Raw genomic sequence first — 23,495 nt, forward strand, 5'->3', positions numbered from 1 at the left:
ACCACGCACAAGTTGAAGTCCATGATCATGTTGCATGAGGCATGGCATAATGCGGAAAGTATGTTCCATCAGGCCTTTGAGTTGGGCAACTCTAAAAACCATGTTTTGCTGAGCTCCAATCACAACTTTTCAATGAAACAATGATGAAAATTCAGTCCTTTTTTAGCCCCAATAGGTTGCTGGACTAGCAAGGAAGACACAAAATTCTCAGTTTTAAATAAAGCCGGCTTATCTCAAAGTTTCAAGATGTTTGTATAAAAGCAGCCAAATAATATCCTTTTTTCTCCAAGTATATTTTGGAGCAAACAACTCTTGCATTCTCTGCACTTAATATCCAAGGATTCACTGCCAAACACATGGAGAATATTTTATCCATGTCTAGCATAAAGACTAATATACTCCATGAATTGTTAAACAGTTTTCTTACAGTCTATGTGAAAATTTTTCAGCTACAAATAAAGACCTAATGATCACACTGGCCCTACATTTTGTTTCTTCTACATTTAAAAGTAAAATAATACATCATTTGAAGATAAACACTTGGCTTTTAAGAATATTTATTGGTATTTAGATAATGAATTTTTAAAAACAGCTTAAAATATACTGTTTAATTTCAACTTTATTTGCTCGTCTTTTTCAGAACAAATATGTACAGGCCTTTGTGCAAGTGGGGGGGAGAAGCAATTTGTGGTACATCTCATTCCAAATGTTGCAATTTTTAAGGCCAGTGAAGGTTATAAGGCCAGTTACTGAAATGTATTTTGAAGAAATAGAGACTCGAGTGCTTTAAGTCAAGTTTCAACAGCTCAAAATCTGAAATTACTTTATCCAAAAAGCTAGATAAATTATATTAATTCGAGGAGGGGGGACGAAAGCTAAGAATGTTGCAAAGGAGACATTTTATTCCCTATAGTAAACAATAACAACTGACTGCTACAGAAATTATACCTCCCCCCACAAAAAAGGTACCACCTATTATGCCAAAATTATCAAATATTGATTCCATCTCCTTAAATACATTTAAGCATTCTTTATTAATGTTTTAACTTTCCACTTTCCAAATGTGCTTCTATTAGGGGTGTGCACTGTTTCATTTTAACTTTTTGGTTTGTGCAATTTTGTTTTAGTTCCATTATTTCAGAAAGGACATGATTATCATTTGGGGAGTACTAGTATCATTTCTGAAATCCACTGCAGGAACATTTTTGGGATCGCGAATATCAGGTATCAGTAGACCTGGCCACCATCCAGTGGCCAGGTCTACCACCCATTGAAAACAGGGCTGAATTAATCCGAATCAATCCTAACATTTTGGAAGTGCCTTGCTTTGTTTCAGGTATTTTCAAATCAAAACCAAACAGGCAATTAAAAGCATTGCTCTGGATTGGAAGTACCTGAACGCACACCCCTAGATCCTAGACCAGTGATGGCGAACCTTTTAGAGACCGAGTGCCCAAACTGCAACCCCAAACCCACTTATTTATTGCAAAGTACCAACACGGCAATTTAACCTGAATACTGAGGTTTCAGTTTAGAAAAAACAACTTCCCTGGACTCCCAGCTGGGCAACGGGGAGTGCAGGGAAGGGGGCAGGGGCTTTGAACTGCTCCGCTGCGGCGGGTCGCTCGGAACCACGCTGGCCTTATTCCCGAGTAAACACGCAGATCATGCGGGGCGCGCAGGGGATCACGTTCAAACGGCACCCCTGAGCAGGTTTCCTCGGAAGATTTACTGCTCTGGTCACTCCTCCTGCCGTTCAGCGGCTTACCCCTGAGTAAGCATCCCCAGGCTGGTGCCGGATGGACAGCCGATCTCCTATCGTAGTGAGCACCCCTAAGTTAAATCGGGTATGCTCGCAAGTAAGCAGGCTTAGGAACGCCCGTTTAAAGACAGCGCAGTCCTTAAAAACAAACCCCTGAAGAAAACAATCCCCCCCAACAGTCATGGGGGGGGCGACGGGACGATCCCCAGGCTGCGTTAACTCCGCTCCCCTTCGCCCCCCAGATCTTCCGGCGGCACGTTCCCTTGCAGATCCCTGCCTTTTAAATCCCGCCTGGTCGTTTCCTTCGCCCCCGATTTTGCAAACAAAACAGTTTCTTTCTCAGATCTCTAGAGACGAAGGTTTTCTTATCAGCTTTTAAAATCAGGCTCGCCACTAGTTGTGCAACCCCCCCCCACACACAAACATTTTTTTATTTTGCAAAATGCACGCGTTGCTCCAGTTCCCCCCCCCAAACCCTGCCCCCCTTCCACCTGTTTACAACGCGTTTGCATCGAGAGAGTGCTCGGGAGGCCCAGGCTGCCTTGCAAACGTTCAGCAGCCCGGGCTCAGGATCGCGCCATGGGAAGCGGCTGGAAGGAGCCACCACGCCGCCTGCTGCAGCTGGCCCCTCTTGCCAGTCCCTGCGCCAGCCGCCGGAGAGTTGGGACCGGGACATGGCGGGGTGGCGGGAGAGGCTTTGCAAATGCAAAAGTAGCAGCTGAGAACGCAGCAGCCGCAGCAGCTGCCCGGGACAGAAGCCCTGGCAGACTGGAGAGGGGGGCGGGGAGGTTGGAGGGGCTTTTCTGGCCACCAGTGGCAGCAGCAGCAGCAACCGGCCGCGGAGGTGTCAGCCAGGAAGTCCTGTCGCGGCCGGCCCCGGCCATTGTGCGTGCGCACGCAGAGGAGGCGAAAAAAAGAAGCCGCCCGAGCGCATGCCTCCTCCCCACCGCACGCCTGGAATCCAAGAGGAGGGGGGTACTAAGCCCCTGCCGCCCAGCTGGGCGGCGGGGAGTGCAGGGAAGGGGGCTTTGAACTGCTCGGCGCTGCAGCGCCGAGCAGTTCAAAGTCTTCGCCGCCCAGTTGAGCCACGCGTGCCGCCAGAGAGGGCTACATGTGCCGGAGTCGGCACGCGTGCCATAGGTTCGCCAACACGGTCCTAGACTATGGAATCTCTCCAGCACTGTCAAGAGACTAGTTCACCTAACGGTGTCGTCTATTCAGAAACACTGGTTCAGGCTGAGGCTCTAGTAGAAATCATGGAGGCTTCTCTCTCTGAGAATCTGAGGTCAAGCTGAATGCAGCTTCAAAGAGTGAGATAACGAAGATGGGAGGCAACAGAGGCACCAGGAAGACCATTAGGCCTAGCAGTTTCAGGGCCAAAGAATCCGAGTGGGAATTTGGCATACACATTCCATCTCATCAGTGCAAGAACCCAGAGTATATGGCCTCATTAAGGCAACCCACCTGATTGGTGGGTCACCTGGGTAGCAACATACCTGATTGGTCAAGCTACATCATTGGCCATACGGTTGACTGGTCAACCAGAATTGGGCCAACGTAAGTATAACATAATTTAGGTATTAAGTATAATCTATGTGTGTATATCAATGATCGAGACAATGTCGTTTATTGCAAACGAATGCAAACTTTCCCCCTTCCCTTCTTTCTGTATTCCCTAAAATTCTTCATTAAGTTTTGCAGCACTTAAACAATGTCAGAGATGCATCGTTTCAGTGGGCATGTATTAAACAAGGAAACTCAAAACACTATTTAATTTCAGCTCTACAGCCACAATGCAGACAACTGTATAACCATTTCTTCATCTGGACTTTGATTTCTCTGAACAGTACACCTAACCCCTCATAAAGACACAACAAAGTGCTTTTGAAACGCAGGGGGTTTTCAGAAGTAATTTGCAATTATAGCATGGTGTCATTTGAAAGAAAATAAGATGACCGAGCCCTCGCATGGCTGAAAAAAATGTTACCCAACATTAAAACAGAGAAAACAACTAAAATGTTAAATGGCTGTTCTGGAAAGCAAAACAGTGTCCAACCAGTAGCCACTGTAATGAGAAAGGTCTGATTTAACAGCTTTCAGGTTATCAGAAAGGTGGAGGCAAATGAAAAGGGGAAGAGTATTTCTACAAATGCCTGATAATAAATGACTTGTATGAGGAAAGTGCTCGGTAACTACATTCAAGAAGCCTTCCGCTAGGACTGCGGAAGCCAGCTCATGGCCACGCCACGAGAATGGATTTTGAGACTGAATACAGAAAGAACGGTTTGGTGAGAAACTGGAAATTGGAAGTGCAGAATATGTATCTCCCTACGAGAAGGGCATCTGAGGCACCCTAACATAATGTTACATGAAGACAAAATACCTAAGCAGTGTCAAAATGTATACTTAAAAAAACAAAAGGTACCATCATGATAGAGTCCTTACAATTTTCATATGAAAGACTCTTGAAAATCTATGAGGGTTACATACCTGATTTATGGGTTGGAAGAAGATGCTCTGCGGGTTTAACTTCTTATTCTCAGCAACTCAATTATCATTGGCTATGTTCATCTAAATCCATCCTAGAGACCACTAAAGAGCAACTCATACCACCTTTCCCGGACCTCATCCCACTTCTACCGTCTGCCATAACACATTCTTAAGAATACCCTCTGTAGAATAATACAAAAGGTATACATGGCATCCATCCTGCTTTCAGAGCTTTCTAGGTTCACCTGAGCATATTTTCAATGCGAGGAGACTTTTCTTGCATGACTACAAACGTTGATACCTGCCTTCACTTACAGAAGAGGGTAGGTCTTGAATAGACCCAATGATGGATTAGCTAATTTATATGCATGGAAGTTAAGGACATGTGATTCAACGTGGATAATCACGCTCCTCTCGCCTGCTTGGTAGCTCAGCTCTCAGCAAAATAAAGGGGAGCTCAGACAGTGCATTCCTGAGCCTCAAGGGCAAAAGCCCTTAGGAGGCCAGAAGGCACTGCGCCAGTGTCCGGGCCTCCTGCACCGGCGCCTGGGCTACTTACGCTGGCGTTCCAGGGGTTTTTCCGGCGTCCCGGGAGGCGTTCTCGGGGTGTTCCGGGGGGAGGTGTCATTAGGCAGCCTTCTGTCCCCTTTTGCTAAAACATCCCCTAACGCCAAAATTTCAGGAATGCACTGTAAGAGCACCGTGAAAAATGAATTACGAATATCAATTAAACTATTATGGATTACAATGGGCAAAGGACCCAATTAGTCTGAACACCTACACTCAACTAGGCTGAAGGACCAGATCTTGCAGCTGACAGCAGAAAGTGAAAAGAGTATCATATTTAGAAAGGAACAACTTTAGAGCGTACAACTTCTAGAAGAAAAGTTGGGTTTAACCATTCTCAGAGAATACTTTAAGTTAAAGCCCCTAAAATAAAAACATATTAAAATACAAAGCCATTAAAATAATTTTTCAAGTTAGACCTAATTAAGAAATGGTAATTTGATTTCCTAAGCCTTGGTTTAATTCTCTCATGCATTTGTTTCTCAAATTCTAGGGAAAGAATTGCTCAACATCTTCAAGCTTCAAACACATAATGTTAACCCACAATATTTCAATTAATTGTGCAATTAAATTGAGTGACTGATTCATCTCATTCCAATTAGTCTGGAACTCAATTTTAGGATCTTCTGGTATTTTTTTCAGTTCTGAGAGTCATGCAGTTAGCTCCATGTACTCACGGGGATCTGAGGCTTATATTTCTCAGACAGCCAACCACTCAAGTACTACGGCAAACCACTTTGGAGAAGATAGGAAACAGCATGGAGCAATGCTCTTTCAAGAGGGGGGGAAACTCAGACACCTTTGGATGCTGCAAGCATTGAGGCACACTGCAAATTCTGAATTAGTTAGGCATGCCAATATAAACAACATCAAAGAGTTAGACCAGGTTGTCATCAAGTGGGACTCGGGCAAATCCCACCCCCCACAGAATAACACCTTTGACTGCAAACATCTCAGCTACAATGAGTATGTTCGACAGCACAACACTGAAAACAATACAACAGCAATGTTTTTTTCAAGAAGTACAAAGTGCAATGACCTGCAAAATCATGTTAACATGACTGTTTATTTTCTTTCTGCTATTGTGGGCGGGGGGAGGAACAGAGAGAAACACACATGCCCCATATTACTTTTGATTTTGCAGAACTCAGTAAGCTTGCAAATTCAACCACTGTTCACAAAAGTATCAGATTATTACATATGGGGAGGTCACCAGTGAATTAACCGCAAAGCAGCTTCACATCTCATGAAAACTACAGACATCCCAAGGCCCTATTAATTATCTTGACCTGCTGTCATCATTTCAGCAGGAAGCCTTTTAAAAACGCTGGGTGCTGTTAAGCACCAAGCTGGCACAAACTCCCTCTGATCCCCAAGACCCACCCCCCCAGCACGCTCCCCATTTGTAATAGTCCACCACAGTATAAGAATGAAATCCAGCCCTGCCGTTTCTTACCTTAAATCTAAGCAACCACTTAATGCATAAATGAAGCAAATAAAAGAGGTAAGGAAGAAAAGCATTGAAAGGTTAGTTGAAATTTCAGGATATGGAGAGAGAAAGGGGGGGAGAAAAAAGTTAAGCATTTCGCATCAACAAAATAATGTATCAATAGATCACAGAAAGAGTGATTAAGCAGAATGTTTCATGGACAAAACGGAACCTTGGCTTACCTGTGAAGGTTCCTTCTACCCTGATCTCGGAGGACATCTGTATCAGCAGGTGCTTTCCATCCTATGCTCAGGGAGAGGCAGGATCTAAAATCTTTCTTCCTGTCCCCTGGGCTAGGACCGCCCACTGATTTCCAGTTCAAGGACTTCCAAAGCAGTTAATTAACTAACTATATATAATTTTTTTTTGAATAAAAAAGAAAAGTCTCTGGAACGACAAAAACTAGAGACAGTAATTAGTGACAGTAACAATGGGGAAAGAGGAAGAAGGGAATTTACTTCTTCCTTCTGTAGTCATGTAGAGTTCCGTTCTTTAGTGTAGATGTTATCACCGATGCTAGTCTTTGCCCCGGGTGGGCCAGATGTCCTCCTCCATCAGGGTAGAAGGAACCTTTACAGGTAAGCCAAGGTTCCGTTCTCCCCCTGAACTCGGAGGACATCTGTGTCAGCGGGATGTTCAAAAGCTGAGTTCATCGGGTGGGATCCAGAATTACTCATCTGAAGCCACGTGTTGGAGGACTCTTCTCCCGAAGGCTGCATCGGCTGACGCGAACGAATCTATTTTATAATGCCTAACAAATGTAGACGGGCTGGACCAGGTCGCAGCCTTGTAAATTTCCTCCACGGATGCTTGTCTATCAAAGGCTGCTGATGTAGCTGCACTGCGCATTGAATGTGCCGTAATTCCCAACGGCACCGGAATCTTGAAGTATTGACAGCAGACCTGAATGCACTGGCAAATGCACTTGCTGATAGACGAATTAGACATCTTACATCCTTTATTGGGTGGAGAGACCAATATGAATAGGGATTCAGAACGATGAAAGGACTCTGTCCTATGCAGATAGATACTTAAGACTCTTTTCATATCTAGGGTGTTCCAACTTTTTTCCTTTGGATGAGACTGTCTGGGACAAAATGAAGGTAGGTGAAGTTCCTGCTGCTTATGGAACTTGGAGTTTACCTTAGATTTGAAGGTTGGGTCGGTACGTAGGACGACCTTGTTGGAGTGGATCACACATAAATTCTTTCTTCTAGCCTCTAGCATGGTATCCACGACCCTCTGAGAGTATCCCAGGTCTAACAGCCTCTTCAAGACCCAGGCGGTCAGTTTTAACTGACCCTGAGTGATGTGGTGACGAAAGGTTGCTCCCCATCCTTCCAGACTGGCGTCTGTAAAGATCTGGGTCGTGAAGGTTGGAAGATAAGTCTGTCTCTTGGATAGGTTGGAAGCAATCGTCCACCATTTGAGGCTGACTCTCGCTGGACGAGAGGTGGTGACGCGAACATCCCTCTTTAGGGTTATCTGTAACTGAAAGGGCTTCAGAAACCATTGTAGTCCCCGCATGTGAAAGCGTGCCCATGGCACTGATCCGACGCAGGCCACCATGAGGCCCTGAAGTCTGACTAAGGTGAACAGGCCTATTGACTTGGTTAAGATGGCTTTCCTCGCTAGAGCTGAGATGGTGGAGATCTTGTCCGGTGGAAGGAAAATCATGTTTCGATTCGTGTTGATAATTACCCCCAGGTGGGTAATCATTCTCGATGGGCAAAGTTTGCTCTTGTTCAAATTTACAAGGAACCCATGACTCTCCAGAGTTCGAAGTACGACATTGGTGTGTTGGACTGACAGCTGTTCTGACGGGGTGCTCACCAGGATGTCGTTGAGATAGGGGAATATGTGTATCCCCTTCTCTCTCAGGAGTGCCACGAGAGTCACCAGCACCTTCGTGAAGACCCGGGGGGCTGAAGTGAGCTCGAAGGGGAGGGCCCAAAATTGAAAATGTTGTTGATTGTGAGCAAATCGCAAGAACCTGCGGTGTCCTGACTGAATCAGAATGTGCAAATACGCTTCGGTCAGGTCTATGGATGTCAGGTATGACTGTGGGCGTAGTGCTTTGATGACTGAGCGCAGCGTTTCCATCCGGAAGTGTTTGAACCGAATGAACTTGTTGACGTGTTTCAAAATGGCTTGCCAATCTCCATTTCTTTTTGGCACAGTGAAGAATATGGAATATACCCCTGTGCGCTGCTCCAAGGGTGGCACTGGTTCGATCGCCCTGATTTCCAGAAGATGATCTATGGCTGATTGTGTTCTTAACATTTTGTCTGGCTTCGATGAAGTGGGGAAAACTATGAATCGGTCTGATGGAATCTTCCAAAATTCCAGAGAGTAACCCTCGTGGAGTATTCTTTGGACCCAAGAGTCTGGATGAATCAGGTCCCAAACTCTTGTGAAGAACCAAAGTCTCCCCCCAACACACACACCGGACTGAATAGGTACTCATTGCTTTCCTGGCTTATCGGAGAATCTGCCAGGTTTATCTGAGTTCTGGTGGAACTGGGAACCCTTGTTGAACCTGAAGTTCTTTCGGAAGGAGCCCCTTCCCGAAGACAAGTTGCCTCTTCTGCCATCCCCTCTAGGTCGCGCCAGGGTGTGCGATGATCGAAAGGGACGAAAGGAAGATTGGTAAGAGGCTTTTCCTTCTTTTCGGATAAACTTAGGCATAGCCTTTTTCTTATCCTTAGTTTCAACTAAGATGTCATCAAGTCTGGAACCAAACAGGTGTCCTCCTTCAAAGGGATATCCCAACAGGATAGCCTTTGAACCATAGTCAGCTGACCAAGCCCTAAGCCAAAGAGCTCTCCTGGAAACCACAGAGGCCGCAAGAGCTCTGGCCGACAGCATCATGGAATCTAAGGTAGCATCAGCAAGAAAGTTCATAGCTCTTGATATACGATGCAGACCATGCAGAACTCTCTTGTTGTCCTGTGGAACCAAATCTATTAGTTTTCTGACCCACATTATAGACGCTCTAGTGACTAAGTCCGCAGTGGCTGACGCTTGAATTGATAAAGCAGAGGCCTCATGGGCTCTCTTACCAGCATAGTCCGCCTTTCTATCTAATGGGTCTCTAATATTCCCAGTCCCGTCCTCAGACAGAAGACCTGCAGACTGGAGGGCAGCCACAGGGGCTTCAACTAGAGGAGTCTGTAGAAGTCTCAAAGCCCTTGGCTCTAGAGAGTACATGTTTTTAACTGCAGCTGGAAACTGCTTATTATTGAGAGGCTTATCCCATTCATCTTTTAGCAAATCCTCAAAATATTCTGGAAATGGCACTGTCTTAGAATGAGTTTTAATTCTGGCAAAAAAAACCTCTTTGGGGCCTCTAAACTTATATTTGCTCTTAGATGCCTCCGTCTCTTCATCTTCATAAAGATCTAGTGCAGCCATAACTTTAGCCAGCAGGGCCTGATAATCCTCTCCAGCAAACAGACAAGACTGTTGGTCTTGGCCCTGGGGATCCTTTCCTTCATTCTCTTCTCCAGAAGAGAACTTCCCTTCTTCTCTTTCACTATCAGAGGAGGGGGATGGGGATCTGCCTCTGCTTGTTGAATGTAATGGAGCCTTCCCGGCCGCCTTAGTTAACCAGGCACGGCCAGTCTCACTCACCTCCCCCTCCGTATCCATAGCAGAATGGGAAGAAAAAAAGGTCGCCGGGGAGGAAGCCCTGGAACTAGGCAAGTTTCTGTTGACTGCCTCACTAAAGCAGGCAAACTCCTCTCTGAGGGCTTGTCTCATTAGGTCTAACATACTGCGTTCACCCACACTTCCTGACTGAAGGGGCAAAGAAAAAGCTTCTACATTACCGAAATGGGTCCCTGTCGCTTGATCTCCACTTGAGCCGGCAGTACAGGGGCCAGTCTCGCCCTCGTAACCCTAGGGGCCGAACGGGAAGTTGCGGCAGCCATATTGTCTTCCCGCGCCTTCTTCGTGCCTTTTTCGCCGCCGCTCAGCTGGGAGTCCCGCTTACACGCAGCCCCACCTGCATTGAGTCTCCCAGCCCGATCGTATTCGCCGCGGCTCTTTGTAGCCCGATCTTGGTCGGGGCGGCTCTTTGAAGCCCGATCCTCTTCGGTGCGGCTCTTTGAAGCCCGATCTTTTTTTGCTGCGGCTTCTCGTCAAGCGATCCTCTTCGCTGCGGTTTTTTGCGGTCAGGGCAAGAAGAGCCCAGCGACTTGTTCTTCATCCCCTGACATAAGCTCTTCGCTCCCTCTCTCACTCTCAGTTGCTATAGCCTCCAGCAGGGTGGGTGGGGAAGGGAGGGGTAAGAGGGGGGAAGGAGGGGAGGCGAAGATTAAAGATTAAGAGGAGGGCTGACGAGACTAAGCAAAAGAATAATAGAATATTAAAAGAAATAAGTAGGAAAAATTCCAAGAAGAAAAAGAAGTTTGCTAAGAGCTAATGACTAACACTGCTACTCCCTCTGAGGCAGGAGGAGAACTGGAAATCAGTGGGGGGTCCTAACCCAGGGGACAGGAAGGAAGATTTTAGATCCTGCCTCTCCCTGAGCATAGGATGGAAAGCACCCGCTGATACAGATGTCCTCCGAGATCAGGGGGAGAAAGGGCTCTCTGAGATGAAACTCCATTAAAAGTCATGGACAAACAGTACTGTCTTAAGACAGCATTAGCTGCAAAGAGCAACACTCAGTGTTTCCAGCACTATTCATGAGATCGCAAGAGAACTGCCTGGAAAGGATTCTAAAAGCCAGTTTCTAGCATAAAACAAACTGTTTTTAAGTAGAAGCTGGTTTTTTAAGTAGACTAACTTGCAGAATGTATTTAGAGTCGACTACAACAAATATTACAGCTATTATGCATAAAAGGTTTTAGCGTAGGGTTTTCAATGAATGGCTATAATTACGTTCTTAATTCTTTTTTGCATATTTCAGTTCTCATTGAATGCTAGAGACACCAAGCATGGCAGAATCCTTTACAGATCATTGTCTCACAAGCCATTAACTGCTTAACCTACAACCATTAAGTTACATTGTCATAGGATTGCATGCATTACAGTTCAACTGATCAACTATACAAGATTACAAAGGTCTTACACTGGGTAAATTCAAATGTAGTATATACGTTTTGCAACCAACTTTGCTTGATAAGCAAATAAGTCACAGGGCCTGCTCACAAGCTGTAAAATGTGAGATCTCCAACAAAGACAGCTTTCATGAGAGAGTCTCCAAATCCACTGTTCATGTCATGGTTTTAGGCTTCACCTTGCAAAACAAAGCGTATGGCATTTCTTTTTAAATCAAACAGCTACAGGCGTAGGTATTAAAAATTAGATTGTGAACAACACAATTTCCCCATTCTGTTTTCTACAAAGAATTAAACTAAAAGCTCAACATGCACAACTGAAAACTTAATTCTATAACCAGTATTTGTTTGGTCACATAAAGTGCCCCACTGGTAGTTTGCCACCATCTTTGGAAAGAGCTAAAAAAATAACAAGGATGGTGCAGCACTGTCAATATTGGTGATGCGTTTCTCTCAAACTACTTTTGGTATCCAAACATACCCCTCTGAGATAACATGGCATGCTTGAAGATTCAGAGCTACTTGCCTTCTTGATGACCAAGTTGCAAAAAAAACAACAACTCAGAACTGAGAGCAAAATCCCATACATCAAAAGGAAAATGCCGGTCACAGCACCCATTCCTTTTCAGAGGCTGGTAGCCGCGTATCAACTAAATTACTTCTTTCTGAAGTGCTTTAGCAGAAGATCGGTAAAAAAATGTGAACTGAATTTGCACATGCTATCAAATGTGCATCTGCACGGAACAAGTGCCCAACTGTGTTTGGTTTAATTTCCAGTTCAGTAAGTAGTAAGATTGACCCCTAAGTGCTGGCAGAATTGCACATACAGTGAAACCTAAGCATTTTTTTTATTTGCCGTGATTACGCGCTTTAAACATTCTCAACGTACAAATCCCCTGGTTTTGCTTATCATGCAAGTCTGGAAAGCATTAGTTTCTTCTGGGAGGGGCCTAGTACCATGCTTCAAACACCTCCCTCTTACATCTGGTTCCCCAATAATATTCCGGGCCAAGTAAACAAAGGACTCAGAAGGCATAGCCTGTGGGCAGGCAGATATTGCTTGACAACCAAATCAAAGGACAGGAATAGCACCAAATATTTTCCAAGTTGAAAGCCTTCCACCAATTTCTTAAAATATAGTATCAAGCAGCCAGAAAAGCAGGATTAACAGAAGAGAGACACACACAGATACAAAGGGGGGTGAATAAGGATCATCATCAGATAGGAGAATCCATGCTGGTATTTGGAGGAGTGAGGGACGGGATCCACACACACAGATCTTGGCATTCTGAAAATATACGGGCAGACATGAAAATTCCACATCACCACTTACCTTCACTCCATGCCCAATATCATCTAGAATTGTATAATCAATAGGTTTTCTAATATAGCGAACTGGTCGCTCCAGGTTAGCTGGTGCAATGATTTTGTGAGTTCTTGAGGTGTTTTTGTTTGTTGTCAAGATGCCAATTTCTCTTCTAGCCACTTTTTCTTTATGTATGTCAACTGTCTGCAAAACCAAGGAATTCACAAATAATGGTGATTAAGCAAATGTATTTTACTAACAACAGCATCAGATATTCCACATCAATACACCATCAGTTAAGGGATGCTAACTAATTAGTTTTCCACTGCAATGACAGTTTACTTTTCTGTACCTAAAAATGAATATGCTACTTCTTCACTACATTAAAGCAGGTCATAAAAAGTTAAAAATACACATCATATAAATCTGTATCTAAAAATGAATATGCTACTTCTTCACTACATTAAAGCAGGTCATAAAAAGTTAAAAATACACATCATATAAATCAAAAACATAAGATCACTACAAAACAGCACAGCACAGCCATATTTCCACTTGCTAGTAAGTAACAGAAGCCAAAAACCTCAGCAAAAACCTTCATTTGAAAAGCCCTCTGAAAGAGGTACAACTTCTGAAATCTAGGGAGGGATAATGCTCCATGGACCTCCTACAGTAAGTTGCTCCATTTTAACTAGTAGCCATAAATACCCCTCTACTTCATGAACATGTCCACTCCCCTCTTCAAGCCTTCCAAGCTGGCAGCCATCACCACATCCTGGGGCAGGGAGTTCCACAATTTAACTATGCATTGTGTAAAGAGGGTTACACTCATTTGTTTGATCATTCCCCATATACATTTTATATATTTCCCCCTATTTGTGTATTTTAATATTTGTCAGGAAAAGTGTCATGAGAAGCTAAAACATGATTTCATGGAACGAGGTGGATGGGGCTAAATGACCAGACTATAAAGTCTTCATTTTTTTCCGTGTAGGGTCCTGTAAAACAGAGTTGCACTTACCTGTAACTGCTGTTCATTGAAGTCTTTGGTGCAGACACACATATGGGACTGGGACTGCGCCTGCGCCTGCGGAAATTTTATTAGCCTCAGACCTCTAAAGGGGATGCCCCTCCCCTCAGCCGCGGACGGCTTCCCGCCGAACCCACCGCGTGCTCCTGGGAGGGACACCCCCTCCCTCCTCAGTTCCTCGCCCGCCGCCGACCAGTGACTAAGGACCTTAGGTCCTGATATCTTTTTCCTTTTTCTTGTCTTTCTTTTTTTGGGGGGGGGGGTCGACAGCGGGGTTGGAGGGAGGGATGTGTGTCTGCACCGAAGACTTCAATGAACAGCAGTTACAGGTAAGTGCAACTCTGTTTTCATTTTCATTCTTCGGTGCAGCCCCACATATGGGATTTTAGCAAGCTTACCATATAAGGAGGTGGGTGTCGATCCTAGGAGAACAACGTCTGAAGGACCGCCTTTCCCACAGCAGCATCTCGTCTCGCGTGTAGATCCAATAAGAGCTCTTCTAACTGGGGGGCAAAATCCGGGAACGGGTTGTCCCGGGACAAACTAGCAGGTGAACATCTGGGCTGGGCCTTAAACTCTAGGCGGTAGCCCTCAACAATAACTCTGAGAACCCATGCATCTGAGCAAATGCTGCGCCAGGCATCAGCAAAGTGGGCCAGCCTTTCAAGGAATGGGAACTCTCCTTGAGTGGCCTGCCCCAATAGTCAGAAGCGCTGAACCTGCTGAAGCTGCTCCTTGTGGTGTGGACTAGCCTGTGGCCTTTGCTTAAAGCTCTGCTTGTGTTGGCCTGATTGGTTATGCTGTTGGTGGAACTTTCCTTGGAGAGGATACGGCTGGTAGCGTTGGTATCGCTGGCCTCTGTAGGAAGGTGCCCCGAAGCTTTGTTGGCGAGGTGTAAATCTCTCTCTTTGGCTCTGAACAGCGGGGGTGATGCCCAAGGATCTCGCTGTCTGACGGTCCTTTTTAATATTGGTGAGGAATTCTGTGGTTCCTGCAGCAAAGAGAGTATCACCCTCAAAGGGTAAGTCCTCCATCTGAACTCTGGTGTCCAAGGGGAGAGCAGTGGTGCGAAGCCAGAAATGGCGTCTGAAAGTTATAGCTGTGGCCATGGATCTGGCTGCGATCTCAGCGACGTGCTTGCCAGCCAAAATTTCCTGCTTGGACAGCCTGGTCGCCTCTGCTTGGATCAGCTTTAGGGCAGATCTAGACTCCTCAGGCAGTAAATCAATGTGTGGGGTAGCCTTCTCCCACAGGAAGAGCTGATAACCGCCCATTATAGTCTGGTAATTTGCGATGCGGAAGTTTAGAGCGGCAAATGTATATGCCTTCCAGCCCAAATGATCGATCCTCCTACTCTCCTTATCCGAAGGAGTGGAATGCTGTCCTTGGCGTTGTCTGGTCTGCATTTCGCCAGTGACAATAGAGGAGGGTGGACAACCAGGAATACTGCAGAGTCCTGTTTGACCCTATAGAGGTTCTCTATCTTCTTGGTTGAAGGAGTCACAGAAGCTGGCTTTTTCCAGACTGACTAAGATATTTCAGAGAGGCCTTCGAGGATTGGAAATGCTGCTATACCAGGCGAATCTGGGTACAGGCGGCTAAGTATCTTGTCCTTCGGTTTGTTATCTGAAGTGGTGATATTTATGTCCAGCGCTTCCGCCATGCCGATCATCTGTTCTGTTCTTAACTTTAAGTCCTCAGAAGGAAAGACAGCCTCCGTGTCACCCATCAGCTCGTCTGGGGAAGGCTCTGACGCTCCCTCTGAACTGTTAACTGAGGCTCTGGTCTCAGGTTCCTCAGGCTCAGATTCGGTTCTGGGACTCCTCTGAGTAAGAGGGTAGAGAGGTGAACCCAACAGAGGAGTGGTTTGGGTCAAAGGCTTGCCTTGCAGGTTGACTTGCTTAAACCTACAAAATTCAATCCACTCTTGGAGTAAAGCTGGAGAGATGGAGGGCTGGGGGTTAGGAATCAGGTAAGGTTGGACGACTCTCCTCGGATCCAAGGGGGCTGGATCCGAGGGAAGGATCGTATCCTCAAGTGGATCTAGCTCTACATCGGAGAAACAGAGGAGCGGGGATCCCGAATGGAAGGAGGGGGTCCTCGGTACCGGGGTCAGATCCGATGTGACCGTCGTCGGATCTGCAGTCGTCTGCGCCGGGGTAGCCGCTCTAGAGGTGGGGAGGCTGACGGACTTATCTTTGTGTTTTGACTTGTGCTTGTGTTTCTTAGACACGTGTGTCGGATCCGATGATGGGGTCGGATCCGAGCGCTTCAGATCCGAGCTGGATCCGGGGCTCTTGGTGATCGGTACCGATCGAACAGACTGTGCATCTCGCAGTGTTCTGGAGCCCGCCGAAGGGGAGGGGGCCATTAGTGCCTTCTTCCACAGCTCCGCGTTGAGGCGGTGAGCCCAGGCATTGCGGGCACGGGTAGAAAAATTTTGGCAAATTTTGCACACGGAGACATTCTGTCCCTCGCCCAGACAAATTAGGCACAGATCATGTTGGTCCGTGTGCGGTATCTTTGTTGCGCACCTTGGACACAGTTTGAACGGCATCTTGGGAGCCATACCGGCCCTTGGCACACGACCGGGGGGACTGAGGCAAAACAAAGGCAGTCCTCCAAGTGTTTATAGCAAGATGATAATAAGGTCTGGTTGGGGCAACCCAAGTGGCAGACTGGATAGCAAACTCACGAAAACGAAAGCAATCCAAAGAGGTAGTTAACTCTGAGGTCTAGAAAGCTCCTTACTCGGCGGCGGCAAAGAAGGAACTGAGGAGGGAGGGGATGCCCCACCCAGGAGCACGCGGTGGGTTCGGCGGGAAGCCGTCCGCAGCTGAGGGGAGGGGCATCCCCTTTAGAGGTCTGAGGTTAATAAAGTTTCCGATGGCAGGCCTGCGTGCAGGCGCAGTCCCATATGTGGGGCTGCACCGAAGAATGAAAATGAACTAGCAGATCAGACTATACTCAAGATCTCTACAGAAACATCATACAGGGAAACACTGGCACAGTGGCTCACTTGGAAAGCTGGCAACTCAGACTAAAATTCCTACTGAGAAAGTTAAGCTGTATGCTTATCACCATCAATGCTATAAATCAGTTTAGCAAGTTTATAAGCATAACTTTCCTTCATCAAGGCAAAAACTCCTCTTTATTTGGTAAATTTTGCACATATTTAAGATTCATGATTTAGGATAGCCAGATTTTTTGTTTATTTGTTTGTTTCTAATTTCTCAGAATTGGGAAACAAGACCAAGTCCCTCATTGGGGAAATGAAGTTCTGGACATTGGGGCCTTCTAATACAAAAAAAACTCTCAAGCAACACAATCTATAAGTCAGCAATGAGAGTGCACGTGTACCAAGAAAAAAAAAATCTTTACTTTTTACCAACAAATGCCTGACCCTCCCCAACTATCTCTAGAAAATGAATGGAAATTAGCAAACTTCCAAGGAAGAAAATTTAGGATTTGGGGACTGATAACACATCTTTCCAGATTTCCTGATTTATCTTTTAGATTACGATATGATAATACATAGGGGTCAACTCCATAAGTAGGATGAGCCCAAGCCATTTAACTCAGCGCCTTTTTATCAAGGAGGAGTTTCACAAGTGCCTCACTGAACTGGGCCGGATGGTTAAGTGAGAGGAGAACCGTGCGTTTTACAGACGGGTAAAATTTTAAATGCCTTTTAAGATCATACAGGAAAGCCTGATATGGCCAAAACACAAAGAATTAAAAGTTGAGCTAATATTATACAAATTGTTATTGTAATTTATTTTAGAGTGTTCACACATTAAAAACACAAGGCCCCAAACATATAGGCTTCAAATTAACATTACTAAATATCCAACAGTGTTGATGATCTGTTTTGGGCCTAGTGTTTTTAATGCGTGTACACTCTATAATAACTAAGGCTATCGTATTTTGGTCACATTATGAGAAGACAAGAGTCACTGGAAAAGACCGTCATGCTAGGAAAAGTTGAGGGCAGCAGGAAAAGAGGAAGATCCAACAAGAAATGGATTGACTCTATAAAGGAAGCCACAGCCCTCCTTTTGCAAGATCTGAGCAAGGCTGTCAAAGATAGGACATTTTGGAAGAAACTGATTTATAGGGTCACCATGAGCCGGAAGCAACTTGACGGCACTTAACACACACACACACACACTCTATAATAAATTATAATAACAATTTGTATGATATTAGCTCAACTTTTAATTCTTTGTGTAGTTTAGGTAGAGTTTTTCCCCTTTTCATTTTTTCTATCGTCAAAACACAACTCATGTTGCTTCACCATAGAGCCCATGGAACGTCTGTCATAGCAAGATCTCTTTCAGATATAATGTCCTCTGAACAGTAAAAACAGCAGGCATTCAGAAGTATGAAGGTATTTCCTGTTCAGCATGGGGGGATCACTTGACGTCTGACATTTCAGCTTTTAACCAGTCCCTTCATCTTCAAGTTACGGCTAATTTCAAAATACTGCATAATGCTAAGGACAAAAATGTATATTTAATAGAGTGAATAACTGATTTTCTGACACAAAATATTTGCTCTGTTCTGAGTATTCCAAAAAGGTATACTGCCTCCACTCACATTATTGCTACTTACGAAAGTTACATATTTTAGCTGGATTTAAAAACTAAACATTAAAAGCTTCATCTTAAGTATCTACTCCTATGGAAAATGTTTCTTTATCACAAGGAATGCAGCCCGTCATCTCCAGCTATGCCAACTGGAGGTTAGTTTACAGAACTCCTCTAGGAAAGCCTCAAAGAGAAGCTCAGTTTTCTCTCAAGGTACTGCAAAGACCACTCCCCATTTTTGCATGACTACAAATATATGCCTTAAAGCCCATCTTGTTTGTAAACCAATCACAGGTCATAAGGATTGGTAAACGTCTGTCATAGCAAAGTACTACACAAGGCTTTGGATGGGAGGGAGAACTATCTGAAAGGGGGGGGGAGTAACCAGAACCCATTATTTCCTAAGAAGACGGAAAGATATGTCTCTGCCTGTATTAATACTGAAGATTTATAACTGAACGTTCAAGGAAATAAGAGCAAAGGAATCTATAGAGATGGGACAACAAATCAAGCAAAGATGATGAAATATCTAGGAACAAAAGAATATTTCAAGTTCCCTGGTGCCAACAAATTTTAAGGCACCCAAATATCGAAGTTTATCCAATCAATAAATCAACAAAACATTTAAATTATAAATACAGCCCCACATCTTAGCTGGTAGGAAAAATTATTTCAAAGTTCTGTCTGTGGGAACGTATAAATATTATCAAATTCAACGCAACGGCTCTCTGGTATACATTCAACAAACATTAAGTTCTCTCACTTGTGAAATGTGGTTGATTGAAGATTCCATGCGCCTAAGCTGGGATGCCTGGATATCGAGCATTTGTAGAACATTGTTGGCCAAGGTGTTGATCAAATAGGCTACACTTGCTAAAGACTGAGTTGTGTATGCTTTGGTTTCTTCTAGGGCCCGCTGTTTATCTGTTGACTAAACAAGGAAAAAATAATTAGATATTCATATTTGTTACATGAAGTACTTTCAGAAGAGTAACAAACTACATCTCTCTGTTGAACTTGCACACTTGCAGCACAATTTCTGCTGGCAGTCATCTCTCCATACTACAAATAAACAGCATAAGCCAAAAAGGTGCAGTGTATGTATATATCAAAAAGTACCACATCCACAAAGTATATGTCAATAACACATATTCACAGAAAGAGCAATACACAAATATATATCATATACTACAGAAATATTAAGACCGACACATAGTATTTTCTTAATCTTTTGCAGGAGATATGAACAATGAATACATCACAGAAGAAAGGAAAGTGGAAAAATAGGAGTCCATATGGCTTGAAGCTTGTATTTTATTCTTTTCCTTTTTCCAAAGGAGAAAGAGAAGACTGCTGCCTCTTTTAAAGATAGTTTCACATTGCTCAGAATGATCTAAGCGTTTTCAATTCTTATCCAGTTCCTATATAGCTGATATCTAATAGCTCTTTCATGCTTCACAGATGGAAATCCCTTCCATCAGCAGAAACTTCCAGTGGATCCAAGCCTTTGATAGAAACACATTAAAACTTGGGACAAACCTATGGTTGTGACAACCATGCAAGCATGTGGGCACCACCATGAATGCCAAAGTCCTTCAGATGCAAACCACCCTGAAATTTTTCAAAGAACTGCTGATCAGTGACTACACTGTTGGTTGCGGCTGTAGGAATCTCTGGGTCAAAGCCCTGATCTAAAACTAAGCTTCCTGCATGGCTTGCAGAATATTATTCTCTCTAGACTTAAACCTATCCTCATGTGACAAGGATAAAATCAAGCGGCTTCATATATACCATTAACTCATTGGAAAGAAGGTTGGTATAGAAATATGAAAAACTGTTCCTAAGTAGTAGATTTGATCAAAAGGCCACCACCTTACAAAGAATGCTGTTCTAGAGAGCCAGTGTGGTGTAATGGTTAACAGAGGTGGTTTGGAGTGGTGGAGTCTGATCTGAAGAACTGGGTTTGATTCCCCACTCCTCCACATGAGCGGCAGAGGCTAATCTGGTGAACTGGATTTGTTTCCCCACTCCTCCACACGAAGCCAGCTGGGTGACCTTGGGCGAGTCACACTCTCTCAGCCCCACCCACCTCACAGGATTCAAAACAGATAAAGATTCAAAACAGATAAAAGGAAGTATTTTTTCACACAACACATAGTTAAATTGTAGAACTCCCTGCCCCAGGATGTGGTGATGGCTGCCAGCTTGGAGGGCTTTAAGAGGGGAGTGGATATATTCATGGAGGAGAGGGGTATTCATGGCTATTAGTTAGAATGGATACTAGTCATGCTGCATACCTATTCTCTCTAGTATCAGAGGAGCATGCCTATTATTTTGGGTGCGGTAAAACACAGGTAGGATGGTGCTGCTGCACTCGTCTTGTTTGTGGCTTCCTAGAGGCATCTGGTTGGCCACTGTGTGAACAGACTGCTGGACTTGATGGGCCTTGGTCTGATTCTTAGGATGTCTGTTGCTGGGAGGGGAAGGGAAGGTGATTGTACGCCAGCTTGATTCTCCCTTAAGTGGCAGAGAAAGTCGGCATATAAAAACCAACTCTTCTTCTAGATGAAAACAGTATATTAACCAATATTCTTTCTATTCCTGTAGCTGTTTCCACACTTTGTAATTAAATGATTAATTATCAGTTCCTTACTTTAAGAAATGTAGTTCTGTGAAGGGACTAGAGATCTAATATCATTCAGCACCAACACCAAACTATAATTCCCAGGATTCCTCAGGGCAGTGGTTCCCAAAGTGGGCAATACCACCCCTTGGGGGGCAGTAGGATTACCTAGGGGGGCACTAAGAGGCAAGTGGGCAGCAGGGGGGCGCTAGAGGTGGGCCCCTTCAACTGTGTTGTTAACTAATTTACAATAGATCAAGCTTTGGCACCATGCTGGCAAATTTGGTGGAAACTATCATAATTTTTTTCAAGACGTTGAAGAGCTGGTACCACTGGATCAAGTTCATCAGTTTTGTTGAATAAATTTCAACTAAAAGGTTTTAATTTGATTTTGAATAGATGTGCAATTAACAGTTACTGTTTTGAAATTTTATTGTTATTATCTTCTTTAGTGAGTCATGCAAACCCCTATTTTGAATAATGCTTTTTATAGGGTAGGGGGTGCTGGAGTTGAGTTTGTGGAACCAAGGGGACAGTTTGGGAACCCCTGCCGTAGGGGAAGATGACAGTTTACAATTACATAAAAATAGACATAATAGTATAGATGTGGCCTTTGTCTTCCACGTTCAGATGCTTTGGGCATTCAATACTGTCTAAAGCAGTTGTAAATCTTTGAGCTGAAAAACTTATTTTCATTCCATTACAGCTTGGAAATTTTATGACGGGAAGAGAAACTGTCCGCAGACTATGAAAGAAGCAATAATGGCTTTGGACCCATAAAAGCTAGAACTCCACTTTAGAAGTTTGGGATCCTCTAGTGAGCAAATAGGGGTGCAGGTGGCTCCCATAAAACATTCAAAATCACAAACAGCAAATAGTAAATCACAGCTACCACTGCAAAAGTTTACATTGTATATTCAATGTATGATGAATACCTTTCTAGCTGTCCTGTGGACAGCAGAAGATGCCTCAGTTCTCATGTAAAAGATCCAAGATATTAGATTTCTAATAGCATCAATACAACGTAGCATTTAAACATGGAGCATTATGCATAGGCACAGGAATAAAATAGAGAAATAAATAATGATATGTCAGCAATGGAAGGTAATGAAAAAACCTGAATTTTAGTGCTTTTACTGTGAAATACTTTGGCCATCATTTAAAGAGAAACAGCTAACAAATTATCTAAAATAAGCACATAAAATAAAATCTACCTAAGAAGCAATGCACGCGCCACAGAGGGCAAGCCAGTGCTCCAGAAATCCCAGGCCCCTAATATTTTTGGCAATGGTTTTATTGGAATGTCTCTTGGCAATCATCAGTGGAAGTACAAAGCTTATTTACCATCGACCATCACAACATGTTTTATTGTATGACATGTGCACAAAGTTCTTGTTACTGCTTGTTAAATGTTAGCTTTACACCATTCAGCAATGTTAGGTGAAAAAATCATTTATTAGCCTGTTATTTGCTATACTGACTCCGATATTCAATTAAACAGAGCTTTTACAAGAGCCCCATGGCACAGAGTGGTAAGCTGCAGTACTGCAGTCCAAGCTCTGCCCACAACCTGTGTTTGATCCCGACGGAAGTCAGTTTTGGGTAGCCGGCTCAAGGTTGACTCAGCCTTCCATCCTTCTGAGGTTGGTAAAATGAGTACCCAGCTTGCTGGGGGTAAAGTGTAGACGACTGGGGAAGGCAATGGCAAACCACCCCGTAAACATAGTCTGCCTAGTAAACTTCGGGATGTGATGTCACCCCATGGGTCAAGAATCACCCGGTGCTTGCACAGGGGACAACCTTTACCTTTTACTTTACAAGGAATAAAGAAATTATAAGAAATTGGGAAGAAGCTGAGTTAGGGTTACAGGTTAGTTTTCTCATGTGACGACAACCAGGTTTACCCCATATTGTTTCACAGACTGCAACAGTTTGGTCAGCGCTTGAATAAAATTACAAGCAAATGTGAAGAGCTTATAATTAAGTTTTGTGGTAGTAACAATTAGAAAATAGTAATTAAAATACAAAAACCTGAAGGCTGAAAAATGAGTCTGACTCCTAATTTTGTGGGCTGGTTCCTACAGCCAAAGAAAGCGTGTTAAGACTCAGGTAAGCTAAGGCTATGATAATAATTGCTACACTTTTTGAGAAGTATATTCAACATTTAACCTCTGGTTACGACTGAGGCTCCATGAAGCTACTTCCTTTGATCGTGTAGAACTGGCACCGTTCCCACATGCAATTAACATTAATTTCAATATGCAATGAAATTCTGAAATATTCATGTAGCCCAGGCCCCACATTCACATGCAGGTGATGAGATCAGGGGCTAAGAAGAGCCAGTGTGGTGTAGTGGTTAAGAGTGGTGGTTTGGAACAGTGGATTCAGATCTGGAGAACCGGGTTTGATTCCCTGCTCTTCCACATGAGCGGCAGAGGCTAATCTGGTGAACTGGATTTGTTTCCCTACCTCCTACACACAAAGCCAGCTGGGGGACCTTGGGCTAGTCACAGCTCTCTTCCAACTCTCTCAGCCCCACCTACTTCACAGGGTGTCTGTTGTGGGGAGGGGAA

The 23,495-nt window shown here is 44.2% G+C and overlaps 1 protein-coding gene across 15 annotated transcripts in view; it reads right to left on the minus strand.

Annotated features, from left to right (window-relative positions):
• ABI2 (abl interactor 2) overlaps positions 1-23,495 on the minus strand; it is a 72,570-nt gene that overhangs the window by 18,724 nt on the left and 30,351 nt on the right. For 8 of the 15 annotated variants that reach the window (XM_056861069.1, XM_056861077.1, XM_056861068.1 and 5 more), the window contains exons 2-4: positions 19,063-19,230; positions 12,708-12,884; positions 6,276-6,293 (exon numbers count right to left, since the gene is read on the minus strand). In XM_056861069.1, the coding sequence (XP_056717047.1) occupies positions 6,276-6,293; positions 12,708-12,884; positions 19,063-19,230 (363 nt within the window). The remainder of the gene's footprint in view (positions 1-6,275; positions 6,294-12,707; positions 12,885-19,062; positions 19,231-23,495) is intronic. The other 7 variants (XM_056861071.1, XM_056861079.1, XM_056861070.1 and 4 more) reach the window with 1 other exon arrangement.

Source organism: Euleptes europaea, chromosome 15, assembly GCF_029931775.1.
Source record: "Euleptes europaea isolate rEulEur1 chromosome 15, rEulEur1.hap1, whole genome shotgun sequence".
In the NCBI taxonomy this organism is placed as follows: domain Eukaryota; kingdom Metazoa; phylum Chordata; class Lepidosauria; order Squamata; family Sphaerodactylidae; genus Euleptes; species Euleptes europaea.